The 21395-nt window shown below is 42.3% G+C and overlaps 1 protein-coding gene and 1 long non-coding RNA gene across 4 annotated transcripts in view; one reads left to right on the forward strand and one right to left on the reverse strand.

Annotated features, from left to right (window-relative positions):
- The window catches only part of STAB1 (stabilin 1), a 100121-nt gene that overhangs the window by 669 nt on the left and 78057 nt on the right, over window positions 1–21395 (forward strand). For 2 of the 3 annotated variants that reach the window (XM_079967206.1, XM_079967205.1), the window contains exons 2-13: window positions 2662–2798; window positions 3153–3268; window positions 4058–4143; window positions 7252–7321; window positions 7681–7776; window positions 10203–10319; window positions 11618–11814; window positions 14725–14852; window positions 16081–16208; window positions 16970–17058; window positions 19230–19346; window positions 20806–20955. In XM_079967206.1, coding sequence (XP_079823332.1) covers window positions 2662–2798; window positions 3153–3268; window positions 4058–4143; window positions 7252–7321; window positions 7681–7776; window positions 10203–10319; window positions 11618–11814; window positions 14725–14852; window positions 16081–16208; window positions 16970–17058; window positions 19230–19346; window positions 20806–20955 — 1431 coding nt within the window. Of the gene's footprint in view, window positions 1–2661; window positions 2799–3152; window positions 3269–4057; window positions 4144–7251; window positions 7322–7680; window positions 7777–10202; window positions 10320–11617; window positions 11815–14724; window positions 14853–15485; window positions 16209–16969; window positions 17059–19229; window positions 19347–20805; window positions 20956–21395 lie in introns of those variants that run through there. The other variant, XM_079967207.1, reaches the window with a different exon arrangement.
- On the reverse strand, window positions 12522–13777 carry LOC307211040. Its single transcript, XR_013836259.1, has 3 exons — window positions 13510–13777; window positions 13285–13411; window positions 12522–12941 (listed from the first exon to the last, which is right to left on the reverse strand). It is a non-coding gene; the product is annotated as an uncharacterized lncRNA (long non-coding RNA).

Here is a 21395-nt window from a genome sequence, read left to right on the forward strand (position 1 = left end):
TGCTGTGAAGTTTTATATTTGAAACCATTAAATCACCTCTGTAATAAGGCTTTGTGGCTGTGGCCAATTACTCAGTTTAAAAAGTGCCCTGCCCAGGTTAAGTTGGCTCTTAAAATAAGTTGGTTATTTTTAATTTGTATTAATCACAGCCACAGATAGAAACAGTCTTCTCTGCGACAGTGCTTGCTTTCTCACACAGGTGAGAATGCCTCTTCTAAGACGGTAAACGCTTTCCTTAAAAACTATATTAAATTTGCATGTGCACTTCTGACTATGTAATTTATTACAGTGTGATAGATGGTAGATTAAGATTTATTTAACTTGGTGTCAACTGCTTGAGTGTTTGTGTGTGTCTGCATTCTTGTGTATGAAAAAATAGTTTGATAAGTTGGGTTAGATCCAGACTAGCCATGAGCACGGTTAAGTTCATGGGATGCTCCCAGGGATGGAAGGGAGGAGAAGGCAATTTTTGCAGATTGCTCCCCATGTCTACCTGCAGCCTCCTAAAAGCTGCTCTAGGTGGTTGGGGAGCTCTCTGGAACCATATGGGAGATGGCATGAATGGGGATTTGCAAGGGGAATTGATGGAAACTGTCTACACAAATGCACCTCGTCTTCTAGCAGGACCCTGTTAGGTTGGAGTCCCTTCCACAAACGCAAGGAGCCCATCGATTCATGGAAGGGACTTCTGGATGCAATTGAGGGGCACATAGATATGAGTGAGATACATATTCAGGAAGGCATTTGCCTCAGCACCGATAGTGGAGAGAAAACTAAATTGAGTACATAGAACAAGAAGAATCAGAATTGATAATGATTTGGTCTTTTCTGTAAGTAGGAAAAACTAATCAAGGACCTTTGCATGCTTATCTGTACGCAGAATAGACTTTAGCTTGTCCATTGTGAAGTGAAAACCTCATAAACTTCCATTTATTTTTTTCATATCACACACTTCTGGAAATTGATTTTATACATGCAACTCAAAATAAATCATAGCTCATTCAAAAAATTAAAAAGAATCACCACATTAGGTGGCTGATAATTATAGCAAATCAATAGCTCCATCCTCTCTATATCCCTGAACAATAATCACCCCAAGAACTGAATCTGCTGTGCTACAGATCAGCAAACAATGAGAGAAAGAGAAGGCCAGCCATTTCCAGTGAATCAAAAGAAGTGGCTTCCCCGTGTACGCTAACATTGATTTTAATCTGTGGGATTTTGTAAATAACAATATTCAGTCCTGAGAATTCTCTCGCAATCTGAATATTGGGTTTTAAGTTCCTGAGGGGTAGATAGGCACGTCATTGACTTTTGGTGAATATTGTGAAGAGGTATTGCAGTCCGTTTATATCAGCCAATGCTGAGGAATTACCTGAAGTTATGAATCAATGACACAACGTGTATTTCTGAAGTAGGCTACTGCCAGAATCAGAAAACTTAATAAGGTGAACAGTTTAGTCTCCCTGGCTGGTATGTGTATTTTGCTTAGGCGTACATATTTCCTTTGATTTCATTTGAATTGTACACTTGCACATATCTACAGTGTATTGTACACAAAAAAAAAGAATATGAAGGTTTGCCTGGACTTTGCACTTGTTGAAAAGTGAGGTATAATATTCTGGCTGGTCACTGTAGGAAACAGATGGCTGAGCTAGATAGAAAACTGAACTGCTTGGTCATAACAAGTAAGATGGTTTGCATGTGCTAAAGGATTACGTTCCTTAGCACATTTACATTTTGTCACGAAGGAGAGCCCCTGGGAATAAGCTATATGGGCAAACATGTATGAGAGACCCCTGGCATGTTTTTCTTGAAAGAAATACAGCCATGGGAGTGGGTAATCTGGACAGGACAGGTGGGTGGGTGTCTGAAAGTTTTATGCAAGGGGTAACCTGAATTTTAAATGCCACTTTGCGGGGGTGGATAATTGAAATTGGAGAAACATCAGGCAGAGAAAAGGATAAATACCATCGTTCCATCTTCAGCAGATTTCTCTACTCCAAATACCCCCACCCCAAAGTGTTTTAATTGCGCTGGAGCTCTGCTGCCTGCTCTTGGACCGCTTATAGTTAGCATTCCCAGCTGCAGTGTAGCTATCTGTTGGTGCAAACCTGTACATGCCACTCCAAAGTAGGCCCCACTGAGATTAATGGAACTACTGACACAAAAGTGATAACTCTATAGGATTGCAGGCTGAATGAAAGCACCTGCATGTGGATAATCGGGGGCCCCTGCTATTGTCAGTGGACTTTTAATGATCTCGGGACAGAGATATAGTAGCCGCTGCCTGATCACATTAACAAGCAAGCACCATATAAAGTGTCACAGTGCAGGGACAAGCAGTCTGTGTGTTCCACCACATTTTATTTTCTGTGAAATGTTGCAGAGATAGGTAAGTGTGCCTGCATCTGTCTAACTGCTTCTGTTCACGTGTGCAAAAAAAGGGAGGAAATTGTGCCTCCTAAATGGTTCATTTGCATAGATTTCGTATGGCTCAATCAGCGTTGATCCCACAAGTCTATCAGTTGGCTCTTTTTCTAGACTGGGGATGAGAAATCTGAAAGACAGTGCTTGAAAATCGGTTTCATTTAATGGCTACCATATTGCAGTGGTGTTACGCGCTTAAGAATAATGGTGAATGCTCTTCCCACTTTCCAGTTAAAGTCTAAGCGATGTGACCAGAAGTTTACATATACACACGATACACCTTGTACCTCTTGTACCGTGATTTCCAGGATGCCATGCCCAAAAAGGTGGTCAAAATTACTTGGAAAGGAAGGGCAGAAGAACTGCAGGTGAGGCCTTTGCTGCTCTTTTCTTCCTTTCTTTCTTTCTTTCTTTCTTTCTTTCTTTCTTTCTTTCTTATTTTATTTTCAGGGTAACATGATGTCGAACCATTGCTTGCTGTTCCCCTGAAGCTTTCTGCTCACTGACACTGAAAGAGCCAATCCACAACATTTTTTTCAAGCTCTAGTATGACAAAGAAGCATAATGCAGGGTTGGGCTATATGCAAATAGGAGGGGGAGATTTGATGCTGACTGTCTGGGTTCATCAGGGGCAGGGGACAAATTTAGATGCTGCTCCAGTGGTGTTTTTGAATGCACCCCTTGTTTTCTCCTCTGCCAGACTGCTGTCGTTGCTCTTTCAGGTATACACTCAAGCTAGGCGAGACTACTCTTTTAATCCCTGGTTGTGCTCAAATATGTAAGCAGGAATTTGAGGAGAAGCGCTGCTGTCCTGGTTTTTGGGGTCCTGCTTGCTACGGTAAGGCTTTAAATTAAGTGCATTAGATTCCAAACAGTTAGGGATCCTGGAGCTTAAACCATGGTTAGGGCAGGCACCTGGCTCTGTATGCTCAAGCTCTGCAGCCCTCTTGAAACACAGAAGGGAGACAGGAGTGTAAAATACTGGCCCCTGTGGGTAGACTGAAAACTCTGGATTGGTCCAACCTACTATAAAAACTGGGAGCCAGACAGACAGACCTTCTGCTCTGCCAGGTTGGCAGAACAGAGCAGGGCGGGCTGCACTTCAGGCTCCACTGCGGCCTACTTTTCTGCTCCTATCCAGACACAGCTTTAAGAACAGTTGCCCAGAATGGTCCTGGGTATACCCTTCTACATGCAGGAGTGGAGACTTCCCCTCCATTCCAGTTCACTATGAAGAGCTTGGCCTACATTGTTTGAATAAGCTTAACAACTCAGTTGCTTTAATAGAAGTGGGGTGCGGGCCATAGTATACCATAAGTACCAGTAATAGGCTCCATAATAATGTAAATAATAGGGCTGCCATACATCCGGATGTTACTGGGATTTCAAAGGCAGAATTGACACCCAGGGGGAATTTCTGAACCCCCCCCCCGAATGGTCAATCGAAAAAACATGTTTTTTGGCATTTTTATAAAAGCTCAACAACTTTGAGGTCTTTTTGGGGGGTGACCTGGTTTTCACTTTTTGAAATATGACAACTCTAGATAATAAAGGGGTGGGTGTGAGGAGAAACCAACACTGATTTTAGTAACTGAAACTGGTCTGCAACTATGTTTTTGTTTTCCAGAATGCCCTGTTGTATCTGGAAACGTATGCAGTGGTCGGGGGACTTGTTTGGAAGGTTCAGCACAGAACGGAACTTGCATCTGTGAGGTAAAAGCGGGGCTGTTTGCAATTAGCAATGGTTGTTGCGTATTTCCTGGGGCTATGGTTGTACATCCAGTCAGGATAAACCAGAGAACGATGGTCTTCTGGGAAAAGATGTTTGCAAGGTGAAAAACATTGCAAAGGAACAAAGCTAGGGCAACTACAAAGAAAGCATCTTCATCTACAAAGGCTAATAAACAAGGGCTTCAGATGGGGCAGGTAAGGGACATTTTGACAAAAAAGTAGCAGTAGCACAGTCATATGGTTAGGGAACCAAGGGCCTCCTTAAATTTGTCAGGCTTTCTGGGGTTTTTAAGTTTTGTGTTTATTCCACTTCAATATAGCTGGTTCTCTTGAAAATAATGTCTCAGTCAGATCCTCAGAATCCCTTTAGAGCTCAGTCGCTCCACAATGTCTCTTACTGAAAATCTTGCCCCAGCCCGCCGAGATTTCCTTCCTGTTATTCAGCTAAAAAAAAACCCCATTGCTTTTGGCTGAGGCAATGCCTGTATATTAACGGTGGCTTTTTTCACTGGTAAGGCATTCCTCACATTTTAAGCAGGCTTTGAAAAGGGTACTACAAAAGAGCTCAAAATGCACCTAACCAGATCTAATAGGTTGTTGTATGCTATTGAGAGAAAATTTCAAATATATTGGAAATTTCTTACACAGAGGAAATAATTTTTGTTGGGCAGAAGGGTTTTATTTTTTAAGATGAGGTTTCAAAGAATGGACTATCACACATTCACAATCTGTGTGTCTCTAGGTATTTATACTTCCCCCTTTAAAAAGACCACATTTATGTAACAGTAGCACAGTATTTATTTCTCCATTTGGATTAAATACACCTACAGTAGGAATGAAGAACATGTGGCCCTCCAGATGTTGGTGGACTTCTATTCCAGTCACCCCTTACTGTTTGGCCTGCTGGCTGGGGGCTGATTTGACATAGAGTTCAACAACATATGGAGGGTTATAGGTTCCCCCATCCCTGAGCTTCAGACCACATATCACATTTTCTTGCATATATTATGAGCATTGAATTAGGGAAGGATCTGCTTCCTTTCATATGGTCTAGGCTATATTGGTGATGCAGAAAGCTCAGATCATGACTGTGTTCAGTTCAGTTCATGATAAGTCATTAGAATTGGAGCAGATGATCAGCGTAGTCTTGTTTCTAACCACTGAAGCATGGCAACGTTCATTACAATGAAATAACCCCTGAAATATGCATAGTCTCTCTTAAAATTTCCTTTAAAAACAGTGATTCCATTCTACAACTTCTCAGGTTTCCTTACTGCATTGTATGTGCATTCTTTAAGTAAGAAAATGTCACCCTAGCACAGATACTGCTAATGAAATGAATTGTCATTTGCTGCTTCCTCATCAGCAAAGGGGGATGGTTTGCCTCTTGTTTGTGACATAGCATTTTAACAATATATGAAAAATACTGGCTCTTAATTTCAGGATAGCAATTTCCCTCAATTTATCATTTTCCCAGTCTTGAATTCTGTTCTCCACATTTCTGCACATTTCTGTGATTAAAAAAAAAAGTTTATGGCAATCCCTCAGCTTTTTACTGTGAGTTTCTCCTCATGAATATATTTTTGTATGCAGCTTTGACTTATGTACACATTTGTGCAAGAAATTTTATCTAACACAATGCCTTTTTTGTTATTGTCATTAATAAATTCATTTATGTGAATGCTTTCTCCTAATATCTGCATTTTTGCATTGCGAAAATTAGGTAAGTGCAGATTTTGAACAATTCTCATATTGCTTCAGAAAGTGTGACTCTGATAGATTTGCCTTGAAAGGTGAACTTAATTGAATTTCCCCTCTACCCTAATCTTCACACACTGGCACACACGTGTATTAATTTTAATGTTTGCAGCCCAAAGAGAAATGGCTACGAATCAACATACACACCCTGTATATTTGGAATTCCCTTCAAATCATGGTTTTCATTTCTGTATGGCAAACTTATTCTCTGATCAGGCACACTGTCAATGGCTGCCAAATTCCGCAGCTGGAGGCAGCAATGCTTCTGAATCCCAGTTGCTGGAAACCACAGGAAGGGAGAGTGCTCTTGTGACTGGGTCCTGCTTGCATGTTCCCCACAGGCATCTGGGTGGCCACTGTGAGAAGAGGATGCTAGACCAGCTGGGCCATTGGCCTGATTCAACAAGGACTTATTATGTTCTTGTTGTTGTTTAGTCATTTAGTCGTGTCCGACTCTTCGTGACCCCATGGACCAGAGCACTCCAGGCACTCCTGTCTTCCACTGCCTCCCGCAGTTTGGTCAGACTCATGTTTGTAGCTTCGAGAACACTGTCCAATCATCTTGTCCTCTGTCGTCCCCTTCTCCTTGTGCCCTCAACCTTTCCCATCATCAGGGTCTTTTCCAGGGAGTCTTCTCTTCTCATGAGGTGGCCAAAGTATTATGTTCTTACTGTGAACAAAAATTTCCAGGTTGGCCTTGATAGATTTGTGCACTTCCAAAGAATGAGCTTCAATCTGAATACAAGCCTAAAATGGGTCATTTGAATCATTCCTTATTTGTATGGAAACAAAAAAATGCACTTCCTTTTATCTGTTTCTGCTTACTTCAGGAGAAATGTTACTTTCATAGATTTGCCCCCCCCTTTTTTTGTCTCATGTGCATCCTGTATTTATTCTATTTATTTTCTTTAACAAAAACATTTTCATCCTGCCTTTCCATAATTGCTCGAGTCAGGCATCCATGTCATAAAAACAACACAAAGGATAAAAACTAAGAGAACCAAGCCAAACCAATGTGTAGGTCACTGGCTTCAAGTGGCATGGCAGCCCCTTGGGGCTAACTTCCCATTCATAAAATGTTTGTCAGACACAAGAAAAATTATACTAATAACAGTGCCTTCTTCTCAAGAAAAACAAACTAATTGGCACAATTTTGGAATCACTAAGTGTGCAAACAGGTGATTGACAACACGTATAGATAGAATCTCTCATTCCCTTTGTGTATGTGACAAGTCCAAGGTGACTTTTACATCTGGATGTCAAGCAAGGCTGTTGCAATGTAAGGATCATGGAAGTGCCAATGTAAAACGTTGTTCTTTTTAATTCATTTAGGAGAAGTATAGTGGCTATGCATGCCAAGACTGCCTGGATGAAACACGTTTTGGCCCTGACTGTCAATCTGGTAAGCTTCTTGACTTAAAAGTGAAATTATTTAACTGTAATGAGTGACCCATTTTCAGCTGTAGGATAACTGCTGGGGTAGGCAGAGGAGATCCATGTGGACAGGAAATGACTGCAATATTTTTGGGTAGGATCATCTTAGTTGATTTGGGAGACAGGAACCACAAACTCAGTGAGTGTGGAAATCCCTCCTTTCTCTTCTCTGTGTCAGGTTGCTTAGTAATGCCCTGGATGGGACACAAATATACTTTTAGCTATTTTCCTATGTGCAAAAGCTACTATATATATGTAATAGCTTTGGGACCCCCTACCCCATATTCTCCAGACAATGTTCCTTCATCATCATTTTCTCTCGCATAGTATGTGAGTGTCAACACGGGATCTGCAACAATGGACCTTCTGGAGATGGAAGCTGTACCTGCTATGCTGGCTATACTGGCCCAAAGTGTGACCAAGGTGTGTACTTTCCACATGTCCTTTCTCACAAGATTCCTTAAAGAAAAACTCCACACAGAACAAATGTAGGAAAAATAAACACTTTATGCCATCTTGCTGCTTTTGCAAATATTGTATTGCATTTATTTATTTATTTTTAAAAATACTGTTGAATAGCTTCCAGGATTGGACTACATATATTTATATTTAATAGTGTGGATCATAATGTTGGAGTCTCAGAACTGTCGTCTTAACTGGGAATTCTACACAATTGGGATGTGTACAAAAGAACCAATTTAAGCTAAATGAATAGAATGGTAGTGCTTCTCAGTTGGGATTTTTCTTGTGTTTGTTTTCAAATAATATGTCCCAAGAATATATAATATAGTTGTGCTACACTTAGGGATGTTCAAGGATTTCATTTGGTCTGTGTTTTAAGTGAGGTGGCTTTTCTGGCATTTTATGAACTAATACTGTCGTAAATTTTGTGATGCAAATTTTGTCACTGCAAAAAAGGTATCAAAATGCATACAAAAATATGCATTTTGGGATAAAACGTGTGCAAAAATAATGTGAATGTTTGTGACATATTTAAATCATAGATTGTTATGGAAATGGGTCAGTATAGACTTATGAATGAATGCATGTGAAACTGACATAGACCAGAACTAGACCTCTAGCTGTATCTGGGGTGAGGTCCATAAATTATGGATCTATGTCTGGTTCTCTCTCTCTGGATGATGAGTATCTCGTCGAAGATTTACTTTCTCTACAATAATTCTGGACAGGCTTTGTGAGGAATGTTCACCTTTGCAAACTTGCTAAAATGGCAGAATGATGCAAGGGGCAGTTGTTTTGCCCCCTCTTTAATCGGATCTGCTTAACAAAGAATTTGCCAGAACTTGCCATTTGAAACTTAAAATATTGAGGTGCCTGCCTGCAAGTAGACCTACTATCCACAATGAAGCACACCTTGCTTCTTGACCAGTAATTTCTGGTGTGAGGTGTGAGGAGTTTGTGGATGCAGAGGAAAGGGACAAGAAAGGGTTACGTTAGGCTAATTTTGGGGGTGTGTTTGTTCTGCACCTGCAACTAGTTAAGCATGTGAGAGGGACTCAGGACAATCTAAATACACTTCAGTTTGAAGCAAGCTTGCTCTTGGCCTCTGCCCTTGGCCAGAGCCTGGTCGGAACTTCAAGGAGACTGTATGTTGCCGGAAAGACTGTAGACCAGGTATAGGCAAACTCCGGCCCTCCAGATGTTTGGGAGTACAATTACCATCATCCCTAGCTAACAGGACCAGTGGTCAGGGATGATGGGAATTGTAGTCCCAAACATCTGGAGGGCCGGGGTTTGCCTATGCCTGCCGTAGACTGTATGTAGCTTCTAAGCTTTGGAAAACTGCATTATGCTGCCAGTAAAAGAACTCACACTACCTAGAACTGTCTGGTGTTTTTTTTCTATTCCATTGGCACATTCCTTTGCTTGTGAGAACTGCAGAAACACACACACACCCCAATAACTGGGTAAGCAAGGGCAACTAAGCAGGTCTTAACATAGTCGTAACATGTATTCAGGCCAGGAACTTATTTATGCTTGGAAATGTCATAAATGTGGCTGATGCGTCCACATTTATTACATGACCTGGCTTGACTGTCACAGGCAGTTCCTTAGTAATCAAGTACTAACTGTCATGTGAATTTATGCCTAGACAAACATCTTACAATGTCGTGGTCCTGCCTATGCCATCATTTTATTCATTTATTTAGAAAAATATGTATATACCACTGTTCAGTAAAAAAAAAAAAATTATGTTTACAATTTCTTATTAAAAATATTGTACTGCTAATGTTGCACACTTAATCCTTCTCCCCCCGCCCTGACACTTTATAATTTCTCTTTGGCCATGGAGCCCAAGCTAAGGCCTTCACATCACAGGCAAGAGCTGTGTATTTTTGTTTGTTGTTTTTTCATTTGGCTTTTATTGACTACTCTACCTAATAGAACTAAACTGTCTCAGGGCCCTCCCTCCCTTTTCAGACCCAATAAAAATTGTGTCTATTCTACTGATTGTGTCTATGTGTAAATAGCTAGTGTTCTTTTTTTAAAAAAAACACAGCTCAAGCATGGGGAATTAAGAATGAACAAGCTGGAAAAAGATACTGAGGTGCGATCACAACACAACACAACACAACACAACACAACACAACACAACACAACACAACACAACACAAACATAACATAGCAACATAACATGCAGCTGTGGATCTTGGGCCTAGATGTGCCCTTAGATATGCTAGATACTCATGCAGACCAGACTCTTGTGAGCCCTTAGTTGTGAGTGAACACACTGAGGCTTCCTTACACGTCAGTGTACCCAAGGGGCTGAAAGCCACATATTTTCCTTGGATGCCCAGTTTAAAATATCTCTGTTTTAAATATTTCAGAACTTCTCAACTGCGGAGGTGTAATCTGCGAAGCCAATTCCATTTGTGTGGTGAAGGGCGGGCAGTCGAGGTGTGAATGTCTGCCAGGGTACAAGAAAAATGGAATTTACTGTCAAGGTGAGAGGAAATGTGTGGTATTTGAGTAGCACTTTATAGTGTTCAAAGCCCTTCACATGCATCTATAGCAAATGTATACTAATTAAACCTATGACAGCTTCAACAGTATATATGCAGTAAAATGATAATGCAGTTGAATAATAATAATTAAAAAAAAACAAGCCAACCACCTGTTCTGTAGGCCTACTGAAATAACAATGTCTAAACAGCTTTCAGGAAGCTGAGTATCAAATAACCTCCCCAAATTTCCGTGAGGAAAGTTCTAAAGTGTGAATGCTACTACTGAAAAAGTCCTTCCTCCTCATTCTCACCAATCTAACTTGAGGCAAGGAAGGACCTCAGGGCAGAAACTTATTCAAAAGATCCCAAAAGAAGGGGAGCTAGTAAGAGAGAAGTGTTGCCATAAGGAATCAGGGCCCAGACCATTTAGGGCTGTAAACTCAACAAAATCACTATGAATTGTGCTTGGAAAAATACGTTTGGAACCAATGCAGTTGTTAAAACACTAGTGCTGATGTGTTTCCTTTGGCTCATCCATGAAAATTAACCCAGTCTCCACATCTTGAACTAACTGAAGTTGAACAATTTTCTCATTTAGAGGATATCATTGTAGTCCAGTCTGGCATGTATCAAGGAATGACCAGGATAAACAGTTGCCTCAAATACTACCTGTGGATCCAGGAGCAAGGCCTGGAACAGCACTCCAAAGCAATGCACCCAATCTTTATTTAGGCTTCTGTTAGGTAACCTCCCCTTTGGGATTGAGCTTTAGCTTATTCACCCTCATTCACTCCCTCATTGACTCCAGTCACTTATTCAGAACTTCCACTCACCCAGCCTTGTTAAAAGGAAGCAGAACTGGGTGTCATCCCAAAACAGCTAGACAGCTGCTCCCTACATTCATGTAGATGTTGAAAGGCATGGGGTCAAGTTCAAAGCTTTCTGAAGATCATTGTATAAATCCCTTGGGACCAAGGCATCAGTTCCCTAGCACTGCCGCTGAGGCCTGATAGAACCACCAGAAAGTGATGTCATTGGCCAAATCAGTGACTGCAGTGCCAAGATCTTGACCTGGTTGATATTAGCTTTGGTGAGGTACATGTTGCACAGATGAAGGAGACGCTTTCAAATTAGATCACGTCTACTGATTTTCAGCAAAAAAATTATCCAAGTAGATGCTACCCCTTCCATTCGTTGACTGTGTAACTATACTGCACAGCCTTTAAGGTCTGGGGGTTAGGCATCTTTATCCAGTCTATCATTTACCCATAATATCCTTCATTTACCTTTTTTTTCAGACCAGGATCCTTGCAGCTCCTACCCATGCTCCTCGTTTGCAACTTGCAAGACTCTTGGGCCAAACAAGTATGAGTGTACTTGCAAAGCTGGGTACCTCGGAAATGGGAAGATTTGCCAACCCATAAATCCTTGTCTCACTGATAATGGAGGCTGCCCTAGAAATTCTTCCTTGTGTAGCTATATAAGACCAGGAGAGGTAAGCTGATTGATTGCAGTTAGGTTTGCTAATAATGTGCAGCAGTAATAATAATAATAATAATAATAATAATAATAATAATAATAATAATTTTTATTTATACCCCGCCCTCCCCACCCAAGGCTGGGCTCAGGGCAGCTAACAAGCAATAATAAAAACAAGTTGAATGAATACAACTTAAAAACAAGATTAAAATACAACATTAAAATATTGAAACATTAAACATTAAACATGCTGCCTCATCACAGGAGGAGAAAGGAAAAAGAAAAAAGAAAGAGGGGGAGGGAATCAAAGTGGCTCCAAGCCAAAGGCCAGGCGGAACAACTCTGTCTTACAGGCCCTGTGGAAAGAAATCAGATCCTGCAGGGCCCTGGTCTCATGAGGCAGAGCGTTCCACCAGGCCTGAGCCAGTGTTGAAAAGGCCCTGGCTCTGGTTGAAGCTAATCTAACTTCCTTAGGGCCCGGGACCACTAGGGTGTTGCTATTTATGGACCTTGAGGCTCTCTGTGGGGCATACCAGGAGAGGCAGTTCCGTAGGTACAAGGGTCCTAGGCCGTGAAGGGCTTTAAAGGTCAAAACCAGCACCTTAAATCTGACCCTGTATTCCACCGGGAGCCAGTGCAGCTGGAAAAGCACTGGGTGAATATACTCCCATGGCAGAGACCCCATACAGTCAGATATATTGGCTACCACAAGACCACACAGGTTCAGCTGTTACTGTTCTGCCCTAAAAGCAAATGACACTGTGTGCAGTTTTCTAGATAGTTTTCAAAATGCCTGTAGATGATACTTCCTAGAAATGGAAGGGATAAAACTTATAAAACCACTTGAAAGCTGAATAATTTATCAGCGGAGAATAAGTCATTGTGGATTACTTCAGTGGTCACACTCTATAGTACAGATTACTAGAGAGTCACACTCTGTGCAACAAAGAGTAGTCAGCTTGCAATAAGGGATCTTTTAAGTTTGCATGTTCCAAAGTGCAGAAAGTTTCCAGAGAAAGGTGGGAGTGAAACTAGACCCAGCCAAGACCATCTCTTGGCGCCATTGTTGGGAAAGCTGCAGGTAGCCCACTCTACGTGTCTTTGGCGTAATTTCTTATGGTATGTTCTCAAGCATAGGTTTGTCTGCAAAAAAGAAAAAAAAGGGGGGGGAAAGCATCATAAGCACTTGTTTGAAACACTTGCATTGACATACATGTTTATTTCATACTGAAGTGCATGTTGGTTTGGAAGTTAGTCCCACTGTGTTTATTGGGGCTTCATCCCTAGTAAGTATGTTTTCAGATGGCAGTCAGAATGGTCTTTTGAGGTTCAAAATCGTTACTCAGGACCACCAGCTGCTGCCATGTGCCCCATTACACAATGGACTATTAGCTTGTACTTTTAATAATAGTATCCCAAAGTTGAAATACGTTCACGGAGTATCAGTGATATTTTATGGATGCTTTTATTGATATTGGCCACTTACCATCTTGCTGGTGAGTGGCAGTTGCAGCTCGGACGTGCGACGCCATTTTAGAATGTTCTTTCCGTCCTCTCCAGCTGCCACGAAGGCTCACGGGTTCCCGCCAAACTCATCCTTCAAACGAGCCAATCTGCAGTGGGGTGGGGCATGGCCATTTACTTAGCCCGGCGGCTAGGAGCATCACTCACCCTTCCCGTCCCTTCATTAATAGTTGATTACTGCTCTCACCATTTCTTTTCAGCTAGGAGCGCTTTGCTGTGGTCTTTTGGCAGTTGCCATATTCAGAGCCAGAAAGGAATTTCCCCTGCTCTGCAGGTTTCACCTTTCCCATAGCACTAGTCACAACTTTGACGGTTTAGGCCTTGGGCAGAATCCTAGAGTCTTCCATCCAATAGGGGTGTGGTGAAGTGGTGAATCACCCACCCCTTGTTCCCTGTGATGGTGATAACAGGCTACCCCGTTAGAAGGGTCCGAAGGGAAGTCTCTGTCCAAAGAGCCAATTGCGTAGGGCTAGTTCCTTGTGAACTGCAAGGAAGAGATGCTGAAGGAGCCTTATGCAAATGCTCCCTCAAAGATATCATGTGTTGTTGTTTAGTTGTTTAGTCGTGTCCGACTCTTCGTGACCCCATGGACCAGAGCACGCCGGGCACTCCTGTCTTCCACTGCCTCCCGCAGTTTGCTGGTAGCTTCGAGAACACTGTCCAGCCATCTCGTCCTCTGTCGTCCCCTTCTCCTTGTGCCCTCCATCTTTCCCAACATCAGGGTCTTTTCCAGGGAGTCTTCTCTTCTCATGAGGTGGCCAAAGTATTGGAGCCTCAGTTTCAGGATCTGTCCTTCCAGTGAGCACCCTGGACTGATTTCCTTAAGAATGGATAGGTTTGATCTTCTTGCAGTCCATGGGACTCTCAAGAGTCTCCTCCAGCACCATAATTCAAAAGCTTCAATTCTTCGGCGATCAGCCTTCTTTATGGTCCAGCTTTCACTTCCATACATCACTACTGGGAAAACCATAGCTTTTACTATATGGACCTTTGTTGGCATGGTGATGTCTCTACTTTTTAAGATGCTGTCTAGGTTTGTCATTGCTTTTCTCCCAAGAAGCAGGCGTCTTTTAATTTTGTGGCTGCTGTCACCATCTACAGTGATCATGGAGCCCAAGAAAGTAAAATCTCTCACTGCCTCCATTTCTTCCCCTTCTATTTGCCAGGAGGTGATGGGACCAGTGGCCATGATCTTCTTTTTTTGATGTTGAGCTTCAGACCATATTTTGCGCTTTCCTCTTTCACCTTCAATAAAAGGTTCTTTAATTCCTCCTCACTTTCTGCCATCAAGGTTGTGTCATCTGCATATCTGAGGTTGTTGATATTTCTTCCGGCAATCTTAATTCCGGCTAGGGATTCATCCAGCCCAACAAAATTGCTCCTCTGGTGTCTCTTTCCTTAGGCACGTTGTCTGTGTAAGCCAGGATTCATCAGGCATGGTGATAAAGATTGCTTCAGCACCCTTTCATGTCAGCCGCATAACTGTGACAGATCTGCAAAGTGTGAGATTGACCCAGATGCTTCAATAAGGTAAGCTTTTCAGGAACACATTATGAAGGTTGAGGTGGGGGAAACTGTTCTGTAGCTATAGTGTTCCTTTGCTCAATTTTAACTGCTGGAGAAAAGGCATGCATATAGGATAAAAGGAAGAATAGAGGTTAAAGGCTAATGATCAGGAGGGGAGGAAGGTGGGGGGAAGTTTTCCCAAAAGATTCTGCAGGTTCAAAACCACTCCCACCAATAACAATAACTCACAGAAATCAACAATACAAGGACAATGCAATAAGAACAAAGAAAAACAACCATTATCTAAAGAGTCTTGAAAAATTCCAGAATAAAAGGAATAAAGGCAAAAGGAACAAAGTAACTACAGTTTTGCTAATGTGCTGTGTGATTTATAAGCAAGCAAGAAGCAACAAAAGAACATTAATGTGAATGGAACCCTAGGATTATCTTGATTTTACTGCAGCTTTTAATTGACACTGGCTATATTTATTGCATCTGTTATCATATTATTGTTGCGTAGTAAGTTAAATGATGTCACAATCTACTGTGAACATTTAAAGATTGATAAGCAATGTTTAATTTAATTATTTCTGTTAAGTGTTGAATGCTACCCCTATCTCTGAGCCATGTGAAATTCCAGGGGTTCCTGCTGCTTACCCAGCGTTCAGCTTTCTCAGAATGAGGGACAGTGGAGACGGTAGTGTCTTTAGGATATTTGGTTTATTTAAACATTTATGCAATCTGAGCCTGAGATGGAGGAGTTCTCCAACATTCAAACTCAAAGGGGGTCTTGCCTCTCCCATGGCCATGGTCTTGGATTCAAGTAGAAATCAAACATGGCTCTGACCTTCTGCCTTCCTAGCCTGCTGCCTTGCTTCCAGCTTCTACGTAACATAAAACTCTACAGTACTCTGAACTCCGGCCTTTGTCCTTCTCACCCACAACCAGGTGAGGGGGGGGGCACCCATTTGTAATCTGGCACAGAACCACTTCCTTAGCAACCCAAACTTAGGCCTGGCTAGTCCAGCAATTTAAACCTTGCTGGATCCAGGAATTGGAAGGGACTCAGGCATACAGCTTAATCCCCCCCCCCAAACTCACAACACTATCAAAATGTCCATTGTCCGTCCCATGGTGCATGTGGCTCCGGCATTGCTATAAATCTGTGTGACTTAGTTACAACCAGGCTTGGTAACTGAGCAGCTTGCAGCAGTGGGGGGGACCATTCTCATTCTTCTCTTATATTGATCAGATGTACCTGCAAAGATGGAGAAATTGGAGATGGCAGGAAGTGTTACAAAACCTTCCTGGGGGAGATCTCTTCTCAGAATGTGGTAGGGAGACACGCCAGGGCAATGAGCAATGCAATCAAAATGTTTGGTAAGTTTCTTCAGTGTTGGTTTGATTATGCATCTGGAAGTATTTTAATTATGTATTTCAGAACATAATTAAAATATTTTTTGGTGGCCATTTCAGGTTCATTTCACCAAACAGGTCCTGTCAGCAGCAATGATGGGGAACCAAGACAGTTATGTGGGTGACTCTTCGGTAGATGGGCCAAATTATGATCAACTGCTATTATCATAGTCAAAACAAAATAAAAAAATTTCTTCCAGTAGCACCTTAAAGACCAACTAAGTTAGTTCTTGGTGTGAGCTTTTGTGTGCATGCACACTTCTTCAGATGCTATTATCATAGTTATTATTTATCTTATTTACAATATTATATTTTAATTATTTATAATAAGCATTATAGTATTATAATATTTGTTGATTATGTTGCCGCTTTACAGATTTATTTTTTTATTATGTATGCAGCTGTAGGTGCTTTAGACAGAGAAGTGGGGTAGAAATGTATAAAATAAGCTCAAATAAAGAAAATTTAAACTGGGAAAATGGCACAGGTGAAAACATTCTCCATTGTTCTTCGGGGTAGTGATGGGGGCGGCTGCTTTTAAGAAAACAAAAAGGAATGTGAGGCAATCTATAATGGGATCTCTCTTTAGTACTAAAAAAAGTGAAAGTTGTTCACCTCTGCCTGAAGATACAGTTTAGCATAAATATTCTGCCAAATCTAATCAGGTCTGTCACAATTTTTATACTAATTGTTTTTCTTGGGGGGGGGGGCGTTGTCTTTTACAGAGATGGGTTGTTCGTTTCTCCTGGAAAACCATGGGCCTTTAACTGTGCTTGTGCCAGCCAATCTTTACTATGACAGAATGGAGTTAAATGTAAGCACTGGTGTCTGTTGGTAAATATTGCTACTTCTGAAATTGGTCTTTACGGAAAAGGGGGACGGTCATCCACACTTTTTCCTTGTTTTGGTTCAGGCCAATATCATGCCTAACCCAGCAGTTTGTTCTCAGAGTGGCCAGCCAGAGGCCCATGGGAAGCCTGAAAGCTGCACCCATGGGCAAAGCACTCTCCCCGCTTGGGATGCCAGTAACTGGTGTCCAGAGGTGTTCTGCCACTGACAGTGGAGGCAAAACATAGCCATCATGGCGAGTAGCCACTGAGAGCCTTATCCTCCATGAACTCATCTCATCCTGTTTTAAAGCCATGCAAGTTGTTGGGCCATGTGAAGAAGTACTTTATTTTTTCTGTCCTGGATTGTCCAACATTCAGCTTTTTTGGATGCCCCCAAGTTCCAATACTATGGGAGAGGTTTCTCCAAACCATGCATAATCTTCAACACTTTTATCAGGTCTCCTGTTACTCACCTTTCTTTTAAACTTAAAAAGGCCCTTTCCTCATAGGGGACTTGCTCAACTCCCTCGATCATTTTAGATGCCTTTTCCAACCTTACAAATCCTTTTTGCCTTGTGAAGACTAGAAATCTACGCAGTATTCCAAGTGCGGTCACACCATAGATTTGTTTAAGCGCGTTATGGTATTGGCGATTTTATTTTCAATCTTTTCCTTAAGGTCCTCCAGCCCTCAGTGACATCTTCATCAACCTACTAACCCCAAGTTTGTGTTCCTAGTTGGACACTGCCAGTTCAGACAGTTAATTGAATTTGCCATTTCACTTCTCATTTGCTTTGTTTGTAGAGATTCTTTTGGAGCTTCTCACAATCTCTTTTTGCTTCAACCACCCTGAACAATTTGGTATCGTCAGCACTTTACTATATATCATCAAGTTGAAAAGCACAGCCCTCAGTGCTAGTCCTTTGAGGACTCTGCTTTTTACCACCCTTCATCAGGAGCGCTACCTATTTATTCCAACTCTGCTTCCTGTTTCTAAACCGCTTAACTGATCTGCAAGAGGACATCTCCTTTTACAGTCCATGACAATTTCACGCGAGGGTTCCATTTCTTGCCCAACCACCACCATGCCCTGGTGGAGCGCGTGTAAGTTTGCCCCGCCCTGTTATACCTGCCACCGTTATGCCCTGTTCATGATGTGTTGTTGAGTGACATTTTTGCTCACTTCTGGGTTCGGTGTGTGCACAATTGTTTGTCTTTTGTACGCACGTTTATTGGTCTTTACCTGTATTCCACGACTGCTAAGCCACGACTGAGGGACTTTACCTAAAGCTTTTTCAAATTCTAAATACAATCCATTCAACAAACATACCCAGTGATATTAAAAGTTCCTCCTTCTACATTTGGCTTGTTTGTTTGCTTTTTGCCATCCTGAAGAGGAATAAAATTATGGTGAATATAGTTTTAGCTACTTAAAACATAAAAGTTAATCATTCCTTCTTATTTGTTTTTTAACCCTCCAAGCCCAGAAATGTAAATGGATATTAGGGCAAATAAGAGAGGCAGTTCAAGAGGTGATAAAAATACCCCCTCCCTCATCAGACAGCAATAAAATGTGCTGAATCTGGAAAGAGGAAGATAGAGCCCTTAAAATCCTCAGCACCTCAGTAGAACTCTGCCCACATTAGTAGTGATGCTGCAATTAGGAACATATGAAGAGTCTGCTAGATCAGACTCTAGTCCATCAACCTGGTCTCTCCTCTTGGTCTCTTGCAGTGAAAACTAAAAGTAATTTTGGGGCTGCAACCCTAACCCCACTTATCTGGGAGTAAATTCCATTGAACTCAGTGGGACCTCTGAGTAGACGTTAGGATTGCACTGTGAATTAGTCAGTCAAATGTTTATTATTTGTAGCCAATAAGTATTACAATATAAATCTCAAGAAAACAGGACAAGCTAAGAGTAAGTTAAAACCTGTCATGTCAATTTTCAGAACTCCAAATTATCAGAACTTAAAACTGCAACATTCCCCAAATCATTTTGATTGAAGAAAAGAAGTCAACACTTGGCAGTCAACTCTGTTTTGGTCCAAACAAAACACTTTTTGTACTGTGGAATTGGAAATGCTATTATAAAAAACAGCATGAGTAAACATAAACAGTTCTGGTTTTTTATATCCTATTTTGTCTCCTCAAAGGAAACCCTTGCAAATAATTTATGCAAACTGCACATAATCCCTGGGCAGCATTTAATGGATAATACCGAAAAGGACCTGTGGACATTAGCTGGTCCGAAAGTGACATTCTCCAGTCAGGTAAAATAAGATAATGGGAAGGTTATTTCTAATCCTGGTTTGAAATTCTAAAAACTGGACTGTAGGTCTATCCTGACATTGCTTCATTCCACCCCCTCCACCCAGTTATTTCTGTCATGCTTCAAGTCTTACACTCTGTTTTAAATGCCTTCAGATGCATTCCTCTGGAATTGTCCAAGTGTAGCTTCCTATTTTGCTCAGTATATTTGCCACTTCTCATAGGTTTAGTGCAAAGTATTTTATTACCTTGGCTTTTGGATTGTTTTCAGATGCAGCATTTTCCCCTGTGTAAATCAACAATTAGGGACGCGGGTGGCGCTGTGGGTAAAACCTCAGCGCCTAGGATTTGCCGATCACATGGTCGGCGGTTCGAATCCCCGTGGCGGGGTGTGCTCCCGTCGTTCGGTCCCAGCGCCTGCCAACCTAGCTGTTCGAAAGCACCTCCGGGTGCAAGTAGATAAATAGGGACCGCTTACCAGCGGGAAGGTAAACGGCGTTCCGTGTGCTGCTCTGGTGCCGGTTCGCTGGAGCAGCTTCATCACGCTGGCCACGTGACCCGGAAGTGTCTGCGGACAGCGCTGGCTCCCGGCCTATAGAGTGAGATGAGCGCACAACCCTAGAGTCTGGCAAGACTGGCCCGAACGGGCAGGGGTACCTTTACCTTTACCTTTAAATCAACAATTCCTGGATGTTCTTTTTGCTTTTCTTCAGTCTTTCCATCTGTGGCTGGCACAAGGCATTGAGATGCCTGAGGCAGGCAGGCCTTCTTCCCCCCTACTTCTTCTTGGGCTGCAAAAAGACTCATGGGAATAGGGATGGTTTGTGTGCAAAGGGAGAGTGTGCGGAAAAGGAAGGAGGAAGAGGGAGGGGAAAGGGAGAAACTGGGGGCTGGAAATGAAACATTTCAAAAAAATGAGGGAGTAGGATGCATGAGAATGAGGGTAAAGAGGAGAATGCAAAAGGGGCTGCAGAATAGGAGGGGATGGTGGCTTCATAATTGGGTAGAAGGTGGAAAAGGTGCATAGTAGTTGCAATGTGTGGGGAGAGGAAGATGCAGGAGGTTTCCAAGGGCTGGTCTCTATACAAGGGGAGTTGCACAAAAGGGAGCTGCATGGACGTTTGGGTAACGGTGAAAATGGGTGGAAAGTTGTGCAGCAGAAACAAAGAGAGAAGTGGTTTCAGAAATGGGGTTGGGAAGGTGAAGCTCCAGTGTTGGGGGAGTGGCGAGTGGAATGAGCAGGGTTGCAGCCGTGTGTGTGTGTGTGTGTGTGTGTGTGTGTCTGCCTATATAGCAATAAACTTTTCCCCCCCTGAGCTTGCATTCAGACTTGCACAGTCCTGGAATGTAAGGAACAAATCAGTCCTGCCTGTCAATAAAGTACAGATATCCGAATCTATTAGCTGAATTCATACTGTATTGAAATGTTCACCATAGAATGATCCTGTATTACTTTCCCAGGGGTCACCTACAAAGAACTACAGGTACTCAGATGAACCAGCACAACGATATTTTCTTAGAGAACAAAACGTGCCAGCTGCTAATGGGATCATACATATTGTCAGCATGTTAAGGAAAAACCCCGTCTTGGACAACCTTAGCAATTCTCAGGCATGTTAAATGTTTCTTTTCCTAATAGAAAGGGCAGGAGGGTAAGATATGAGAACTCTGAGTAAATATTCTTGGGATTGTGTTGATAGCAGTGGGCACTGGTGGAGGAAGAGGAGCGAGGTGGGAGCACACCACACCCGGCGGTGTGATCCTGGTGGGGTGCCATTGCGGCTGTTCCCCCACCCACATGGGTGCCACGCCCCCACAGGCATCATGTGACGCCCCCTGGACGCATGTCACACCCCTGCGGGTGGCATGCCAGGCCCCGGAACATGCGCCAGGCCCGCCCCACCTGCTCTCCGCCCCCCGGTGCCGGAGCATGAAGCTCCGCCACTGGCAGTGGGTGAAGTTTGGAGTACTACTGTACAAAATAACATTTGTCCTAGCAATGAGTGAAAGGGGGAGGTAAATGTTATTATCTGTTAGCTTGTGCATATTTT

This window comes from Podarcis cretensis (genome assembly GCF_951804945.1).
Source record: "Podarcis cretensis genome assembly, chromosome: 2".
Classification (NCBI taxonomy): Eukaryota; Metazoa; Chordata; class Lepidosauria; order Squamata; family Lacertidae; genus Podarcis; species Podarcis cretensis.